Raw genomic sequence first — 16,484 nt, 5'->3', positions numbered from 1 at the left:
CACCCTGTCCAGAGTCTCTACTTCGTCTCAGTTCTCCAGTAAACTTGTGTCATCAACAAACATGACAGTCAAAATGCCTTAAAACAAGACATGGCAGACCTATTAAGAACACCATTTTTTTTAAACTAGCTGAAACAAGACACCTACGATTCTCCACATGGAGGCTTTTTGTAATTGTTGCTAGCTATCTGGCCATCCAGAATCACGGCCTTCTGCCCCATTGAAGCGCATCATTTTCGTGACGTTGTCAGCTAACCCGTCTATTGGTCCTTGAGCAAAATCTCCACCCACCCAGGGTACCGGTCTATGCAAAACGAACTTGCCCTTTTAAACAACGCAAACCCTGAGCAGCCTGGCCATCTTAATCGATTCCCCTCAATGTTTACAGAAGAGACAATACAAATCTTAGGAAAAACAATATTTATACTAGTTAATTTCGCAGAATCATCACTGCATATACATTTCTAAATAGCCACTAGTGTTGGCTCTCATTTGAGTAATAGTTTGACCCTCGTCCGTGTATTGTATTGAGGCCAGAGATATTTATAAGAGAGGTGCCAACGTGAACTGAACTCGCGTTTTGATATGGTGAAATTATTATTTTTTAAATATTTATTTCAAAAGAAATATGGAACATTTAATAGTCAAATCCTAGTGTAAAAGCAGGTAAGCTGATTCTACTCTCTGTGGCCATTTTCTGGTGTTTTTTGGTGGAAAAAGGAGCGGGTCGAGCATAACACGTCAACCCAGTTACCCATAGATAGACAGGCTATAATTTTTTTTCATGTTTTTGTGAATCTGGCATTCAATTGCCCCTCGCTGTAATGACAGCTGCATTCTACGTCCCATTACCGACAGGCGCTTATGACAAACACTGGTACAAAACCAAAGATATTGATCTGAATTAGGCAATCAATTGTGTGTCTGTCACGATCGTGTGGAGGATTGACGGACCAAAACGCAGCTTTAGGAAAATAAGCCATCTCCTTTATTTGAACGAAGAAGGCAAACGAAACAAAAACCACTTAAACACTAAACAAAACAAGAAAACGATCGTGAAGCTAAACAACGATGTGCACACACTGGCTACAAACGTATCACATAGACAACTACTCACAACAAATGAAAGCCTATGGCTACCCTAAATAAGGCTCCCAATCAGAGACAACCGAAATCAGCTGTCTCTAATTGGGAACTCATTCAGGTAACCATAGACTCTCCTAGACAACTAAACATACATAGACAACGCTAGACACATGAACTCAACACAAACCCATATACTACACCCAACAACCCCTTTACCATAGAATCACCCAAAACCAACAAAACACAAACATTCCCCATGTCACACCCTGACCTAACTAAAATAATAAAGAAAACAAAGAATACTAAGGCCAGGGCGTGACAGTGTCATCGTGATGACTATAAACTTTTATACTAACATCACCAATCTGAGGTAAAAACAATGTGTATTTCCTGTAATTCTTGTGTGGTGAAAACGTTACTCTGTGTAATGTAGTAACATCATGGGGAAAGTTGCGAAATATAAAATAATTAAATGTCAAAATAATTCACCATTTCAATTTAGGATAATATTAAATCAAGCACACTCAGATTTTTTTTTACAACTATTACATATTTCTTACTACTTTAACTATAGACAAAGTAAAAAATTAAATAAAAAATGCTTAACCACAATTTAACCAGGTGCTCTAGACTAGAGCTTCCATATGACTGTGCAGCAGGCTGAATGTTCAACAGCCCAACTCCAATGCATTTCATTGGAGACATTGAATCTTCCTTTTGATTAGCTGAGGGGAATTGGTCAAAGCATGAAACGGTCTGTGTACAATTTATACTTGTTTGCAATACGGTTTTGGAAACCTTGAACACAATTGAATTAGCATCCTAAAATAGCAACAAAAAAAATACTAAAGATTTGAGCCAACGTTTTTCTTCATTCCCTCCCATGTTTCCATATTAGCTCAGGAAGTGTCGTAGTTCAGGTAAATGTGCAATGCAAAAATCCTCTGTGGGCGCACTGTAAGTGTATCATTTGTATTTGTTCAAATTATTTTGGGGTGATATGAATGTAGAGTTTCTAAGGTTTGTGGATCATTAAAGGTTACAGTGTCTGGACTTTTGGACACATTGACCACAGTGTGTTCCATAGTAGGCATGAGAGCCCAAGCCCTATAGTGCTTGTGTGATCGAGAGGAAATACCTAGATATCTGCACTCAAGCGAGTCTAAAGGCTGTATAGATTATAGAGATCTATAATTCATGTGTATAATTCAAGTGTTCTGTTTCATTCTGTGGTATATAGATAACCTCTGCTCCTCCTCTCCTTCCCTCCAGACTCCCTCCAGTCCTCTCTCACTGTTTCTGAAGAGGAGATTCCCTCTGAGCAGCAGCACTGTAAGCATGAGTGTAGCTCCAGTCTGGGGCAGGAATAACCAAAGCCCACACAGATTAAAGAGGAACTCGGGACCAGTCAGGAGGAAGAGCAGCTTCAAGTCCTGGAGCTTGATATCACTCCTTCCTGTGTGAAAAGTGAATGTGATCAAGAGGACCCACTTCAGTCCTTGACTCTTCCCCAAACTCAGACTGTGGAGAACAGAGAGAGTGACTCTAAACCAGTGGATCTCAAACCTTTTGGCACTGTGACCAACCTAAAGGGTCTCAACATTCCCTGTGAACCTCCAGATAATCAAAACAATACCTCCAGCCACCGCTCATCCTTAAGCAGCGACCCAGTAGGACTTGACAGAAGCCCACCATTGCATCCTAGCCCACTATTGGATCCCAGCTCCCCCGAAGTAAGAAAACTGGACAAAAACTGAAAGAAATTAGGGCTAAGAGATCTTCTGTCAGAAGATGGGAGTAAAAAGGCAGGATGTGGACAACACTTTTAGGAAAGCAAAGCAACTCTGAGTCATTCATACTGTGAGTTTCAGATGAATAGCTGTGTGATGGATTTACTTTTGTAAAATGTTCTATGTGAATAAAGTTTGATTTGAATGATGAGGTAATGATCAAACAATAATACACAGTATTATGGGAATCAGGTCTGCTGTTAAAAGTCTGTTGATGTCTTCAAGCCATAAGAAACTGCAATTCCTGGTGGATTGTTTTTGGAATGTTTCTCAGGGTGATGAGAGAATAGTGTGATTGATGTTATTGATAAAAACATTTTTTTTAAAGTGCTTTTCAGAAAATATGTCCTTGCATTTGTCCAAGGGTATTTCTCATATAGTTTGAACAAGTGCTGCTCATTCATGATATTGTTTATTTTGGGAAGTAATGATTAACAGTCAACTCCTGATAAGTGCATTGTGTATGAGCGCATACAGTGTTTTAAGTGCACTGCAGTGTTTTTCCAGTCAATAGTATTCAATGCTATTCTTCCTTTATGTTGTAGTTATGACTGGGTAGTTATGACTGGTCCCTGTACCTTGCAGAAAAAACCCATCCACATGGGGCACTGTGTTATGTTTATGGGCTCGCCACCGGCTGACGCAAACAGAAGAAGAAGACAATGCAGAAGTAAAAGTCAAAGAGTTTTTTTTTTTAAAGAGGGTTTTTGTTTGTGACCAACATTCTTTCCTCGTTGACGAAGGCATACTAGCTGAATTCCCAACTCTCAGTCGACTGAAACGTGTTTGGGGGCTGCCACATTCGCTCCAAGCTGTTGCAGTTATCAATAATCATCTGTGTTTCAATGCGTTTTCCAATTCAGTTCATGCAATAAATGATCATCACATTACTAATTAGAACCGTTTTCTCACTCATAGTTTATCAAAATGTGAATGGGTTTTACTGGAAGGCACAGGCCAGCTATAACTAAACCAGAGAATGCAGTTATCAGGAGAAATTAGGAATGATATTGAATTGGTACTGGAAAAACAGTGAAGTGCACGTAAAACACAGTATGCACTCATACACAATGCACTTAGGCGTCGACTGTTAACTGGTTTGTACCTTGTAGTAAAACCCCAACCTTATGGGGTTGCTGTGAGGTGTTTATGGACTCGCCACCCGCTGGTACTAAAGGAAGAAGAAGACAATAGAGAGCATCCACCCACGAAAACGCATTTTGGTGATGAAATTGAACTTCCTTATGAAATATATGTTACCAAGCCAAATATGATTATTCATGTTATTAGTCGTTCAGTGGGGTCTTTCTCTAACATATAATTATACAAACATGTCCGAGGGGGTGTGGAATATGCCAATATACCATGGCTAAGGGCTGTTCGCGTGGAGTGCCTGGATACAGCCTTTAGTCAAGGTATATTCACCATATACCATAAACCCCCGAGGTGCCTTATTGCTATTATTAACTGGCTACCAACGTAATTAGAGCAGTGAAAATAATTGTTTTGTCATACCCGTACGGCTTTCAGCCAACCAGCATTCAGGGCTCGAACCACCCAGTTTATAATTAACATTATATCCAAAAAGTCGGATTTCGTAACCTAATACATCTGATAATAAGCACCGAGCTCTGTTGACATAGAAGTGCAGGTTCCTCGCAAGAACTTCAGAGGATTTTACATTTTGTGTTCGTCATCTTTAAAGTTGTTTCAGCCTGTCACAAAAAGCAACATTAGCATGACACAAGCTGAATTAAAAGGCTTTCAAAATAAAAAGCTTGGTATATGCTTATAAGGCTACTACGCGAGTCAATAGATTGATTCAGGCTACATGATTGCATGGTAAATGTTTCTGATCAGTGATAGATGAGCCAACGAATAAATGAGCTAGCACTTCCACTAGTCCGACCAGAGATCAATTAAGCAAATATACAGACAGAGATTCCTTGAAACAAAATCACATTGGTTATCAGACAAATCACAGGCTTTTTGTTGGTAGTAGGACTGGCTACTAACGCGAGTGAAGAGCAAAATCCACTTGTATAAAATGTACTGATCAGTTGATCATTAGCACTCAGCTCAATTTAGCTAACATTTTCCCAACCTTATTGTCACCAAATATCCAAACGGAGATTCAGTGGAAACAAAGAAACAAAGATCTGACATTGATTGATTTATGTCCCCCACGCTTGTCTCAAAGCAGAGCGATGGCGCTGTCCCAATCAAAACGGTGCTGACCACACACAACTATTTATTTAAATTAGTAAAATTGCTTGTCATTTAATTTTTTCAGGAAAAGTAAAGAATGGTCCCAGGACAGTATGTAGCATTCTCTGAAAAAAAACATGACTTCATATTTTGTGGTATATGCTCGGCAAAACATGACTTAATACTTTGTGATATGCTATCTGACGTAAACGCCTGCTTTTTAAGATGACATTTGTCTCGGTCTCTTCCCAGGATGCTGCTCCTGATTGGGATTTGAAACTTTGTGGACATGCAGCTCTTTGATTGGTGCAAGAGGGAGAGGGCAGTTGAGGACTGCCTGCTGATGACCTAGGTACAGTTCAGTCTTGTTAGTTATAATAGTACTACTATTAGTCAATTCTTAAAAGAATACTTCACCGCTTTTCAACATCAAATTAATAGGACATTGACTTCATCACTGCTGACAGACAGACTTATAATCTGACAACTCCTCCATAAAGTTGGCTAATCATAGGCAAGAGTATGCACCCATAGCCGCCAATCAAGTTACATTGGCCAAGTGACAACTTTATCTTGCCCCAATGGCTTGACAGGACAACGCAAAAGTTAGACAAGTAAACTAATAATGGACATCACTGTAATACATGGTAATGCATTTGGTGAGGTGTGTGTATAAAGATTTACTGCCCGCCTCTTGCAATTCATTTATGAAAAACAAATATGTAATGTCTATAAATGGTTGATAATTGATAAGCAGTAATGGGCAGTCACTACAACCACAGGGCTTTTATTGTTTCATTCTGTGTTCCACCCACATAATGAATTTATTGTACACATCGAAAACCTACTCTCTGTGTCTATGTCCTAATTTTCTTTCTTTGTTCATTTTTTGTCTTGTCTTCTTGCTTTGTGGATGTTTTTCACATGTGTCAGCAGAGAAGCCTTCTTAGTGAATCTTTTACCACAGACTGAGCAGCCATGTTGTTTCTCTCCTGTATGAGTCAATTTATGAACGTTTAGGTTCCCCTTGGCACTGAAGCTTTTCCCACAGTCAACACAGCAAAATGGTTTTTCTCCTGTGTGACTCCGAACATGATCTGTTAGGTTATCCTTACGACGGAAGCTTTTCCCACAGTCACCACAGATGAATGGTTTCTCTTCTGTGTGAGTCAGTATGTGCCTACTTAGGTCCCCCTTCTGACTGAAGCTTTTCCCACAGTCACCACAGCTAAAATATTTCTCTCCTGTGTGAGTCAGTGTATGCTTGGTTAGGTTCTCCTTGAGACTGAAGCTTTTCCCACAGTCACCACAGCTAAATGGTTTCTCTCCTGTGTGAGTCCGTATATGCTTATTTAGGTCTCCCTTCTGACTGAAGCTTTTCCCACAGTCACCACAGTGGAATGATTTCTCTCCTGTGTGAATCCTCATGTGCCTGGACAGATCTTTTTTGTATTTGAAGGTCTTGCCACAAACGGGGCAAGTGCAGGTTTTCCCACCGTGACAGAGTCTGACATGGGCCTTCAGTTTACAGATGGAGTTATAACATTTATTGCAGAAGTGGCATTCACTGAGTCTTTTCTTGGCTAGAGTCACATGCCTCTGCAGGTCAGCTTTCAGAGCAAACGCTTCACCACAGTCACGGCAGCAGTGAATTTTTTTAGACGTAGTGCTAAGCTTCAAACAGTGTTCCCCCATTGATGGGTTTGGATTCAATGGTGAGCTGGGATCCAATAGTGGGCTGCTGTTCAGTCCAACTCGGTCGCTGCTTATGGCGGAGTTGTGGCTGGAGGCATCGTTTTGATTATCTGGAGTGTCACAGGAAGTGTCTAGACCCTTTAGGTAAGTCACAGTGCCAAAAGGTCTTCGATTCACTGGTTTAGAGTCAAACTCTCTGTTCTCCACAGTCTGGGTTTGGGGAGGAGTCAAGAACCAATGTGGGTCCTCCTGATCACATTCACTTTTCACACAGGGAGGAGTGAATATGTTGTCTTCGGCATCAAAGAGCCATTGAAGCTGCTCTTCCTCTTGACTGGTCCTGAGTTCCTCCTGTTCCTCTTTAATCTGTGTGGGCTCTGGTTCCTCCTGCCCCAGACAGAGGCTCCACTCCTGCTTACAATGCTGCTGCTCAGAGGGAATCTCCTCTTCAGAGACAGTGAGAGAGGACTGGAGGGAGTCTGGGGGGAAGGAGAGGAGGAGCAGACGTTATCTATATACCACAGGATTACATCGAACACTAGAAGTATATACAGTACCAGTCAAAAGTTTGGACACACCTAGTCATTGAAGGGTTTGTAGAATAATAGAAGACAACAAAACTATGAAATAACACATATGGAATCATGTAGTGACCAAAGAAGTGTTAAACAAATAGATTTTAGATTCTTCAAAGTAGCCACCCTTTGCCTTGATGACAGCTTTGCACACTCTTGGCATTCTCTCAACCAGCTTCACCTGAAATGCTTTTCCAACAGTCTTGAAGGAGTTCCGACATATTCTGGTCATCTGATGCAGCACTCCATCACTCTCCTCAAATAGCCCTTACACAGCCTGGAGGTGTGTTGGGTCATTGTCCTGTTGAAAAACAAATGATAGTCCCACTTTGTGCAAACCAGATGGGATGGCGTATCACTGCAGAATGCTGTGGTAGCCATGCTGGTTAAGCGTGCCTTGAATTCTAATTAAATCACAGACATTGTCACCAGCAAAGCAACCCACACCATCACACCTCCTCCTCCACGCTTCACGGTGGGAACCACAAATGCATAGATCATCTGTTCACCTACTCTGCGTCTCACAAAGACACGGCGGTGGAACCAAAAATCTCAAATTTGGACTAATCAGACCAAAGAACAGATTTACACCGGTCTAATGTCCTTTGCTCATGTTTCTTGGCCCAAGCATGTATCTTCTTCTTATTGGTGTGCTTTAGTAGTGGTTTCTTTGCAGCAATTCAACCATGAAGGCCTGATTCACAGTCTCCTCTGAACAGTTGATGTTGAGATGTGTCTGTTACTTGAACTCTGTGAAGCATTTATTTGGGCTGCAATTTCTGAGGCAGATAACTCTGATGAACTTATCCTCTGCAGCAGAGGTGAGTCTGGGTCTTCCTTTCCTGTGGCGGTCCTCATGAGAGCCAGTTTCATCATAGTGCTTGATGGATTTTGTGACTGCACTTGAAGAAACTCAAAGTTCTTGAAATGTTCTAGATTGACTGACCTTCACTTTAAAACAATGTTTTAAATGTAACCTTTATTTTAACTAGGCAAGTCAGTTAAGAACAAATTCTTATTTACAACGACGGCCTACACCGGTCAAACCCGGGCCAATTGTGTGCCGCCCTATGGGACTCCGAATCAGGGTGTCTGTAGTGACACCTCTAGCACTGAGTCCTCTGCGCCACTCAGGAGCCCTCATGTCTTAAAGTAATGATGGACTGTCATTTCTCTTTGCTTATTTGAGCTGTTCTTGCCATAATATGGACTTGGTCTTTTACCAAATAAGGCTATCTTCTGTATACCACCCCTACCTTGTCACAACACAACTGATTGGCTCAAACGCAGATTAAGGAAAGAAATTGCACACTTAACAAGGCACACCTCTTAATTGAAATACATTCAAGGTGAAGACCGCATGAAGCTGGTTGAGAGAATGCCAAGAGTGTGCCAAGCTGTCATCAAGGCAAAGGGTGGCTACTTTGAAGAACCTCAAATATAAAATATATTTTGATTTGTTTAACACTTTAGTTTCTACTTGATTCCATGTTTTATTTTATAGTTTTGATGTCTTCACTATTATTCTACAATGTAGAAAATAGTAAAAATGAAGAAAAACCCTGGAATGAGAAGGTGTGTCCATACTTTTGACTGGTACTGTATAATTCCTATGATATACAGACGCTAGTGAAAGTCTACACACCCCTTGCACAGTTTTCAAATGTTGATGCCTTGAAATTAAATCCAAAAAGGGATTAGATTCAATTTTTGTTTTTACTACCGATATACACAACCTACTCCACATTTTCTAAATGAAAGAAGATTATAGAACATTTTAAAACTTAATAAAACATTAAGATGTGTATGTCTTCACATTGAAGAGTTAATACTTGGTGGAAGCACATTTGGCAGCCATTACAGCTGTGAATAATTTTGAATCAGGGTCTACCAAATTTGCACAACTCTTAGGGCAACATATCTATTGTTTCTGTCAAAAAGTGCTCAAGCTCAGTCTATTTTGTTTGGGAATCATTGATGGACAGCAATATTCAAACCGTGTCTCTGATTTTCAAGCAGATTTAAGTCAGGACTGTGACTGGACCATTCAGGAACACTCAACATCTCTTGGAAAGCCCTTCTGTTGTCTTTGACATTCAAAGACTCTTTGACAGTCCCACTGTAAATCTCTATTCCAGGTTAGGTTTTCGGAAGACTACGGCAGGTTTTTCTCAAACGTTTTAACTGTGCTTTGCTCCTTTAATATTGATTTTGATTCCGACAAACTACCCAGTCTGTGCCGATGGCATGCATTCCCATAACAAGCAGACCGCACCACAATACTTGAAAATGGAGTGTTTCACTCTGTGATTTGACCCAAACTGTACTTATTAATTTGGGCCAAAAAGTTAATTTCTTTGCTATGTTTTTTTTAACATTATTACTTAACGGCCTTGTTGCAAAAATAATGGATGATTTGGAGTGGATTTTAACACAGGCTTTCTTACATTCCTTTTGTCATACAGGCCAGTAATGTGGAGTGAATGCAATGGTGTTGATCCTCTGTATTTTCAAGTATTGCGATGGCAGCATCATGTTATGGTTATGCGTGTCACTGGCAGGGACTGGGGAGTTTGTCAGGATCAAAATACATTTAAAATGAGGAAAGCCCTGGTTAAAAGTTAAAGGAAAACCCGCCAACAATTTTGACAATTGTTGACACTTTTCTTTCCTTGGAATAGGTTGTGTAGATCTGTAGGGAAGAATCTAATGTAATCCCTTTTTATATTTCATTTTAAGGAGGCAAAATGTGTAGACTTTCACTAGCGACGGTATATCATAGAGGAAGGTGAAGACTGTGAATGGGGTGTAGAGACCATCACTAGGCACTGTATATAGCCTTTAGACACGTCTGAGTGAAGATATCTTGCTATTTGCTCTCATTCACACAAGCCACATAGCGCTTGGGTTCTCACTCCTATTGCCTACTATGAAACACACCGAAGCCAATGTGTACGAAAGTCCCAACACTCTCTGACCATTAATAGTCCTCACTGTCAATACGGTTTTGGAAACCTTAGAAACTTGACTTTCATATCACCCCAAAATTATTTTAACAAATACAAAAGATGCTGTTTTCCATTGCACATTTACCTGAACTATGATGCTTCCTTAGCTAATGGAAACAAGGGAGGCAACAAAAAAAAGAGATAATATATATACAGTTGAAGTCGGAAGTTTACATACACCTTAGCCAAATACATTTAAGCTCAGTAGTTCACAATTCCTGATATTTAATCCTAGTAAAAATTCCCTGTTTTAGGTCAGTTAGGATCACCACTTTATTTTAAGAATGTGAAATGTCAGAATAATAGTAGAGAGAATTATTTATATCAGCTTTAATTTCTTTCATCACATTCCCAGTAGGTCAGAAGTTTACATACACTCAATTAGTATTTGGTAGCGTTGCCTTTAAATTGTTTAACTTGGGTCAACGTTTCAGGTAGCCTTCCACACGCTTCCCACAATAAGTTGGGTGAATTTTGGCCCATTCCTCCTGACAGAGCTGGTGTAACGGAGTCAGGTTTGTAGGCCTCCTTGCTTGCACGCGCTTTTTCAGTTCTGTCCACAAATTTTCTATAAGATTGAGGTCAGGGCTTTGTGATGGCCACTCCAATACCTTGATTTTGTTGTCCTTAAGCCATTTTGCCACAACTTTGGAAGTATGCTTGGGGTCATTGTCCATTTGGAAGACCCATTTGCGACCAAGCTTTAACTTCCTGACGGATGTCTTGAGATGTTGCTTCAATATATCCACATAATTTTCCATCCTCATGATGCCATCTATTTTGTGTAGTGCACCAGTCCCTCCTGCAGCAAAGCACACCCACAACATGATGCTGTGCTCCACCCCCATGCTTCACGGTTCACGGTTCTTCGGCTTGCAAGTCTCCCCCTTTTTCTTCCAAACATAACGATGGTCATTATGACCAAACAGTTCTATTTTTGTTTCATCAGACCAGAGGACATTTCTCCAAAATGTTCGATCTTTGTCCCCATGTGCAGTTGCAAACCGTAATCTGGCTTTTTTATGGCGGTTTGGCAAATGCCAAACGTCCTGCACGGTGTTGGGCTGTAAGCACAACCCCCACCCGTGGACGTCGGGTGTACTATGAAGAACCAGGAACGAGATTAGAACCTCGTCTGAGGGACCAAACTCAATGATAATTAATAGCGAATGTTATCTGGCTACGGGATACTCCTTTCTCAATTATAAAGTCCCTTTGTGAACTGTTCCTAAGATCTGTGGTTTGTCATGTAGGTTGAGAGGGGTGTATCTTGGCTATAAAAGATCTTTGTACTTTTCTGTTGGTACTTCCCAACGGTTCATTATTAATAGTGAATTGTTGAAAGTCAAATGCTATTGCAAAGCTTATTATTAAAGATGTAGTTTAAGTAGAACTCTGCCTGGTGTGTAGTTTGTAACTCTCCTCATTTGGTAAAGCAAAAATATGCCACCACAATGTAAACTTCCAACTTCAACTGTATATTACCTTAAAGCTGTGTTCCACAAAAAACAGCCAATCTGTTGTAAAATTATGTTGGATTATTATTAAATTGAGTGTTCAAGGTTTCCAAAACCATATCGCAATCAATGATCAATTGTTTCTAGATAAAGCGTTTCACACTTGATCAAATCATCATCCTCAGCTAATCAAAAGGCAGGGTTGTTTCTGGATAAATAAGGGGCTTAGGTGGTGGGCGTGGCAATGAGCCCGGTTGGCCCGACTACATTTTAGAGGCCCCCATCTTGGCGGTGGAGAGAAATGTGTGCATTTCTAAGCAAATTTCCTGCAATTCTACAAGTTCTTTGCAGTTTTAAAGCTAGTTCCCTAGCATTTTCGATCCTGATGTTTTATTATATTTTAAATAACACACCGTTTGGATTTAATAGAACATTAAAAAACACTTAGGCGGCACGCCCAAGGTTTGCAATGGCAGAAAAATCCCTGAGGGACCTTGAATAACTCCAATGTAGCATTGGAATCAGAAGGGCAACAAAAGGACTTTAGGGAAGTAAGTTCAAATGTAATTGTATTCAACATTTGTCAATGGAAAAATGTGTGATGTTGCTGTCCAAGCGAGGGAAAGCATTGGCACTTCAGTGCTACTTTTATCTATTCATGGCAAAAGTAAAAAGTACTTTCACTTTTTTTGAAATTGTGATCACTGAAAGCCTAAACAGTTTATTCATTGACTAGAACTGTAGCTAGACATTGGTAGAAATACATACAAACCTATTCTACATAATTTTATCTCTGGGATGAGCCGCAGCAATCTCCGTAGGCTATCATTCTCCTCCTGGTACTCAGCTACTGTTTTCTCAAAGGCGCCAAAAATCTCCACAGCAGCAGACGCCGTTAAACGCTTATTTAAAAACACACTAAATAACTCTAGTTTAGACATTTTCAGTAGACTGAGAGTTGGGCATTCAGCTAGTATGGCTTCTTGACATGGGTCCTCCTGATCACATTCACTTTTCACACATGAAGGCGTGAGTATGGAGTCGCTGGTATCAAAGAGCTGAAGCTGCTCTTCCTCCTGACTGGTCCTGAGTTCCTCCTGTTCCTCTTTAATCTGTGTGGGCTCTGTGTCCTTCTGCCCCAGACTGGGGCTCCACTCCTGCTCACAGTGCTGCTGCTCAGGGGAAATCTCCTCTTCAGAGATAGTGAGAGAGGGCTGCAAGGAGTCTGGAGGGTAGGAGAGGAGGAGCAGAGGTTATCTATATAAAGTGATTGCATTCCTTTTGGAACCGGGCTGCATCCCAGCCGCGAGCCAGGTGCCCCGCTCTGGCCTAAGGCGAAGTTGCCTCAAAAGAAAAGTGACGTATGAGCATATGGAGTAATGCGCAATTCAGAGTCCAAAGCCACGATTGTACTCCATTGTGACATATCTGTCCCGCTCTGTCACCACTGTGTCCCAACCAACACGACTCCGCTTATGCGGCTTCTATTCATTTTATTAATGTGGTGACGGTTTGGAAATTGTGTGCGGTGCGCTGAGAATTCGAGCAGACAGATCCATATTCTAGAACACTGCTGTGTGGACACGAAACATCCTTTGGACTCTGATACGCGCTTAATGAGTAGGATTCTGTGTTTTCACATGCTAAAGTGATTTACTTTGATAAAAACGCTTTACCTGCCTTCCCAATGAAAACTAGTTTGACATTTCTTTTACAGAAAGATGTTTCTAAACGATGCATTATGCTGCATTGTTGACAATATAACCGAGCAGCACAGATTAGGATCCTGTTTGATTTGAGCAGGGTGCACCTCCCTCGCCGGCTTCGCCTAGTCACGTGAAGGGCCAAAGCTTAATCTAATCCCCTCATTAATAAGACACTGCAGTGCCTTCCAATGAATCATTAAAGAAGTATCGGCAAGTAAAGGTTGGTTGAAAATGTGCCACGCTTTGAATGGAAATGTGCCACGCTTTCAACAGTGTATGCAAGTACAGATTACATTACTGCATATCGACCATTACAAATCTGAAGCAATTATCTAATATTGCAGAGTACCGGAGGAGTTGAGAGCAGACTAGAGTTTTTTAAATTAACCTCTGACTCGCTATGCATCAACACTTCAAATATGTATCTTAAACCCTTACCGTGTACCTATGTTTGTCCTCTGTTGTTGCGCTCCTTCCTTTGTTTGCTGAAATCCATACGTTTTAATTAAATATTAATTAAATACAACCACGATTGTTTCCTAAAATATAACCATCGACAGTTGCTCTAAGATGCCAACTCAGTGCGAATGCACATGTGCCAATACAATCTCAACAAGGAAACAGTTGGTGGGTCTATTTGATTAACTTTTTATCAAAAAGTATGGATTTCAGCAATCAAAGAAAAGCATGCAACAGAGGACAGACATTACTACATGGTAAGGGTTTAAGCAGTAGCGGATTTAGGTGTAGGCGGCATGGGCAGCCGCCCAGGTTGGCACGGGGCGCCCGAACACAAAAAATTGTAATGGTGACATTTGCACGTCAAGTCAATGATATCATGTCACCGTGTGGGACTGTGGGTCAATTAAGCTTGTCGGAGTGGGCGCCCTGATTCTAGTTTGTGAGCTAGGCAGTCTACTGCATGGGAAGGTCTCCCACTCAGAAGTATGAGATGGGGAGGGGAGCGTTGGTAGGTTGAGCTCAGGTCTCCCCACTGGAAGCCCGAGGTAGGGGTACTGGGGAATCTATCAAATAGCGCACCTCTAACTTTGTACTAATACAATTAGTAGAATCAGTCACACTACGAAATGCTACCAAATATACCACAATGAATTCATAATACTATGAATATATAGTTTCACAGACATATTGTTGCATTTTTTTCTGGTTTGTGCAAAATCGTTAAGAATAATATAAAACCAGTCTCAGAATTTGTCTTACTCTTCCAGTGACCGTACCTGAAGCTGAGAGGAGCTTTTCAAAGATCAACAAATTCTACCTGAGGTCCACCATGTCACAGGAACGCCTTAGTGGCCTTGCTGTCATCAGTATTAACCATGCAATTGCTGGGCAGATTTCTTATGATGATGTAATTGATGACTTTGCATCAAGGAAGGCAAGAAAGGTCAGGGTTTAGATGGCAGTTGTGCAATTTAGTTTGTGTGTTTCTTGTTTGAAGTGCAATAGTTTAATAATGAGGTTCTCTTCTTCATAAGTGTGTTATTCTATTTGTGCATTTGTGTGATATAGGATTTGTGCAATTTAGTTTCGTTTGTGTTTTTTGTTAGTAATAGGGTAATAGTGTAATAATTCGATTCTCTTTTATATTTGTATACTACAATTTGTTTCTATCTGTCTTTGTTACTTCTTTTTGATATTTCTGAGTCTTATTTTTGTATATATTTTTGTATATTTATATAGTTTTAAATGTTATGGGGGAGGTGAGGTACTCAGCTAGATCTAATTCAGCCTTTAGTCATAACTGAGTGCAGATATATGTAACGTTATGCTATTTCAATCAGATTTTCGTGACAGACAATTTTTTTCTCCATTCACGGTAAAAGTAACAGTAGATAACTGTTTAAAAAAATTTATGGAATAATGATCACCGTTAGCCTAAACAGTGTATTAACTTATTAGAACTATAACTAGCTAGTAGACCTACATACGAACCTATACATAGTTTTATCTCCGGCGTGATCAGCAGCATTCTTCTTAAACGATCATTCTCTTCCTGGTACTCCACTACTGTTTTCTCAACTGCCCCGAAAATCTCAAGAGCGGCCGCCGATAAACGATCATCTAAAAACACACTAAACGACTGTAGTTTAGACATGTTTTAGTCGACTGCGAGTTTGGAATTCATCCAGTATGTCTTCGTCAAAGAGGGTTGAAACGTAACTATGACTTTTACTTCCGCATTTTCTTCTTCTCTGTGTATCAGCGTGTGGCGAGCCTATTGACACAACACAGCGCTCCATGTGGATGGAGTTTTACTGCACGGGAATTCCCGCGAGTAAAGGTTCATGTGATTGGATGTTAATTATTTGACTAGGCTACCTGTATTTGACATTGTCTTGTTATTTCGCTGAACAGTAAATGGTTTAAATTTATTTTTGGCGGTGAAACGAGGCTACTCAGGCGAGAAAAAAAACCTCACCCAAATGTACAGCCCCGTTGGAAAATATAAATGGACTGTTTGAATATGTGAAGATTTTATTATTTAAAAAATAAATAAATTGTGAATCACATTTTTATTTGACGTAGCCCCGACAGCATTGCGTGTACGTAGCCCAGTTCGGGAATAGCTGTTCTATAGAATACAGACCATTTCCAATGCACATTTGTAGTTTTGTGGAAATGCACCATCCTGACATATTTGGAATCCAGATGTGTATTTTAGACATAATGTATATAAAATTGGGATTACTCCAAATATCAGACATGGACATTTCCTATGGCTCATTCAATATCCTGAGATACAGTATGTGACCTCCTATTTTCTCCATGTTGACAAATACTAACTGTATACTGTACATAGCATATCTGTTTTTTCAGCACATTCAAGATAGGAAGCTATATTGATTCCAGATATCTTTTGACTGAGGGTCATATCCGGATCTTGATATTCTCAAAAAAAGGACGATTTCTGTTGCATTTCTGAGTTTTCAGCACATAC

At 40.3% G+C, this 16,484-nt stretch overlaps 1 protein-coding gene across 1 annotated transcript; it reads right to left on the bottom strand.

The window, feature by feature from the left end:
- Positions 1-5,855: 5,855 nt before the first annotated feature.
- LOC129865772 (zinc finger protein 583-like) lies at positions 5,856-15,720 on the bottom strand. The gene is made up of 3 exons (XM_055938782.1): positions 15,479-15,720; positions 12,592-13,044; positions 5,856-7,258 (listed from the first exon to the last, which is right to left on the bottom strand). The coding sequence occupies exons 1-3, from the start codon at positions 15,639-15,641 to the stop codon at positions 5,967-5,969; spliced, it is 1,908 nt and encodes a 635-aa protein (XP_055794757.1). The 5' UTR covers positions 15,642-15,720; the 3' UTR covers positions 5,856-5,966.
- Between the last annotated feature and the right edge of the window lie 764 nt (positions 15,721-16,484).

The sequence above is a fragment of the Salvelinus fontinalis genome, chromosome 11 (assembly GCF_029448725.1).
Source record: "Salvelinus fontinalis isolate EN_2023a chromosome 11, ASM2944872v1, whole genome shotgun sequence".
NCBI lineage: Eukaryota > Metazoa > Chordata > Actinopteri > Salmoniformes > Salmonidae > Salvelinus > Salvelinus fontinalis.
The sequence above is the reverse complement of the archived record's forward strand: the minus strand, read 5'-3'. Positions and strand labels throughout refer to the sequence as shown.

Bases quoted from the DNA above. Each gene is read 5' to 3' on its own strand.
- LOC129865772 (XM_055938782.1), bottom strand. From the start codon at position 15,641: ATGTCTAAACTACAGTCGTTTAGTGTGTTTTTAGATGATCGTTTATCG. The intron at 13,045-15,478 runs GTTCGTATGTAG...CCTACCCTCCAG, and splicing joins GGAGATAAAACTATGTATAG to ACTCCTTGCAGCCCTCTCTC. The intron at 7,259-12,591 runs GTTTGTATGTAT...CCTTCCCCCCAG, and splicing joins GATAAAATTATGTAGAATAG to ACTCCCTCCAGTCCTCTCTC.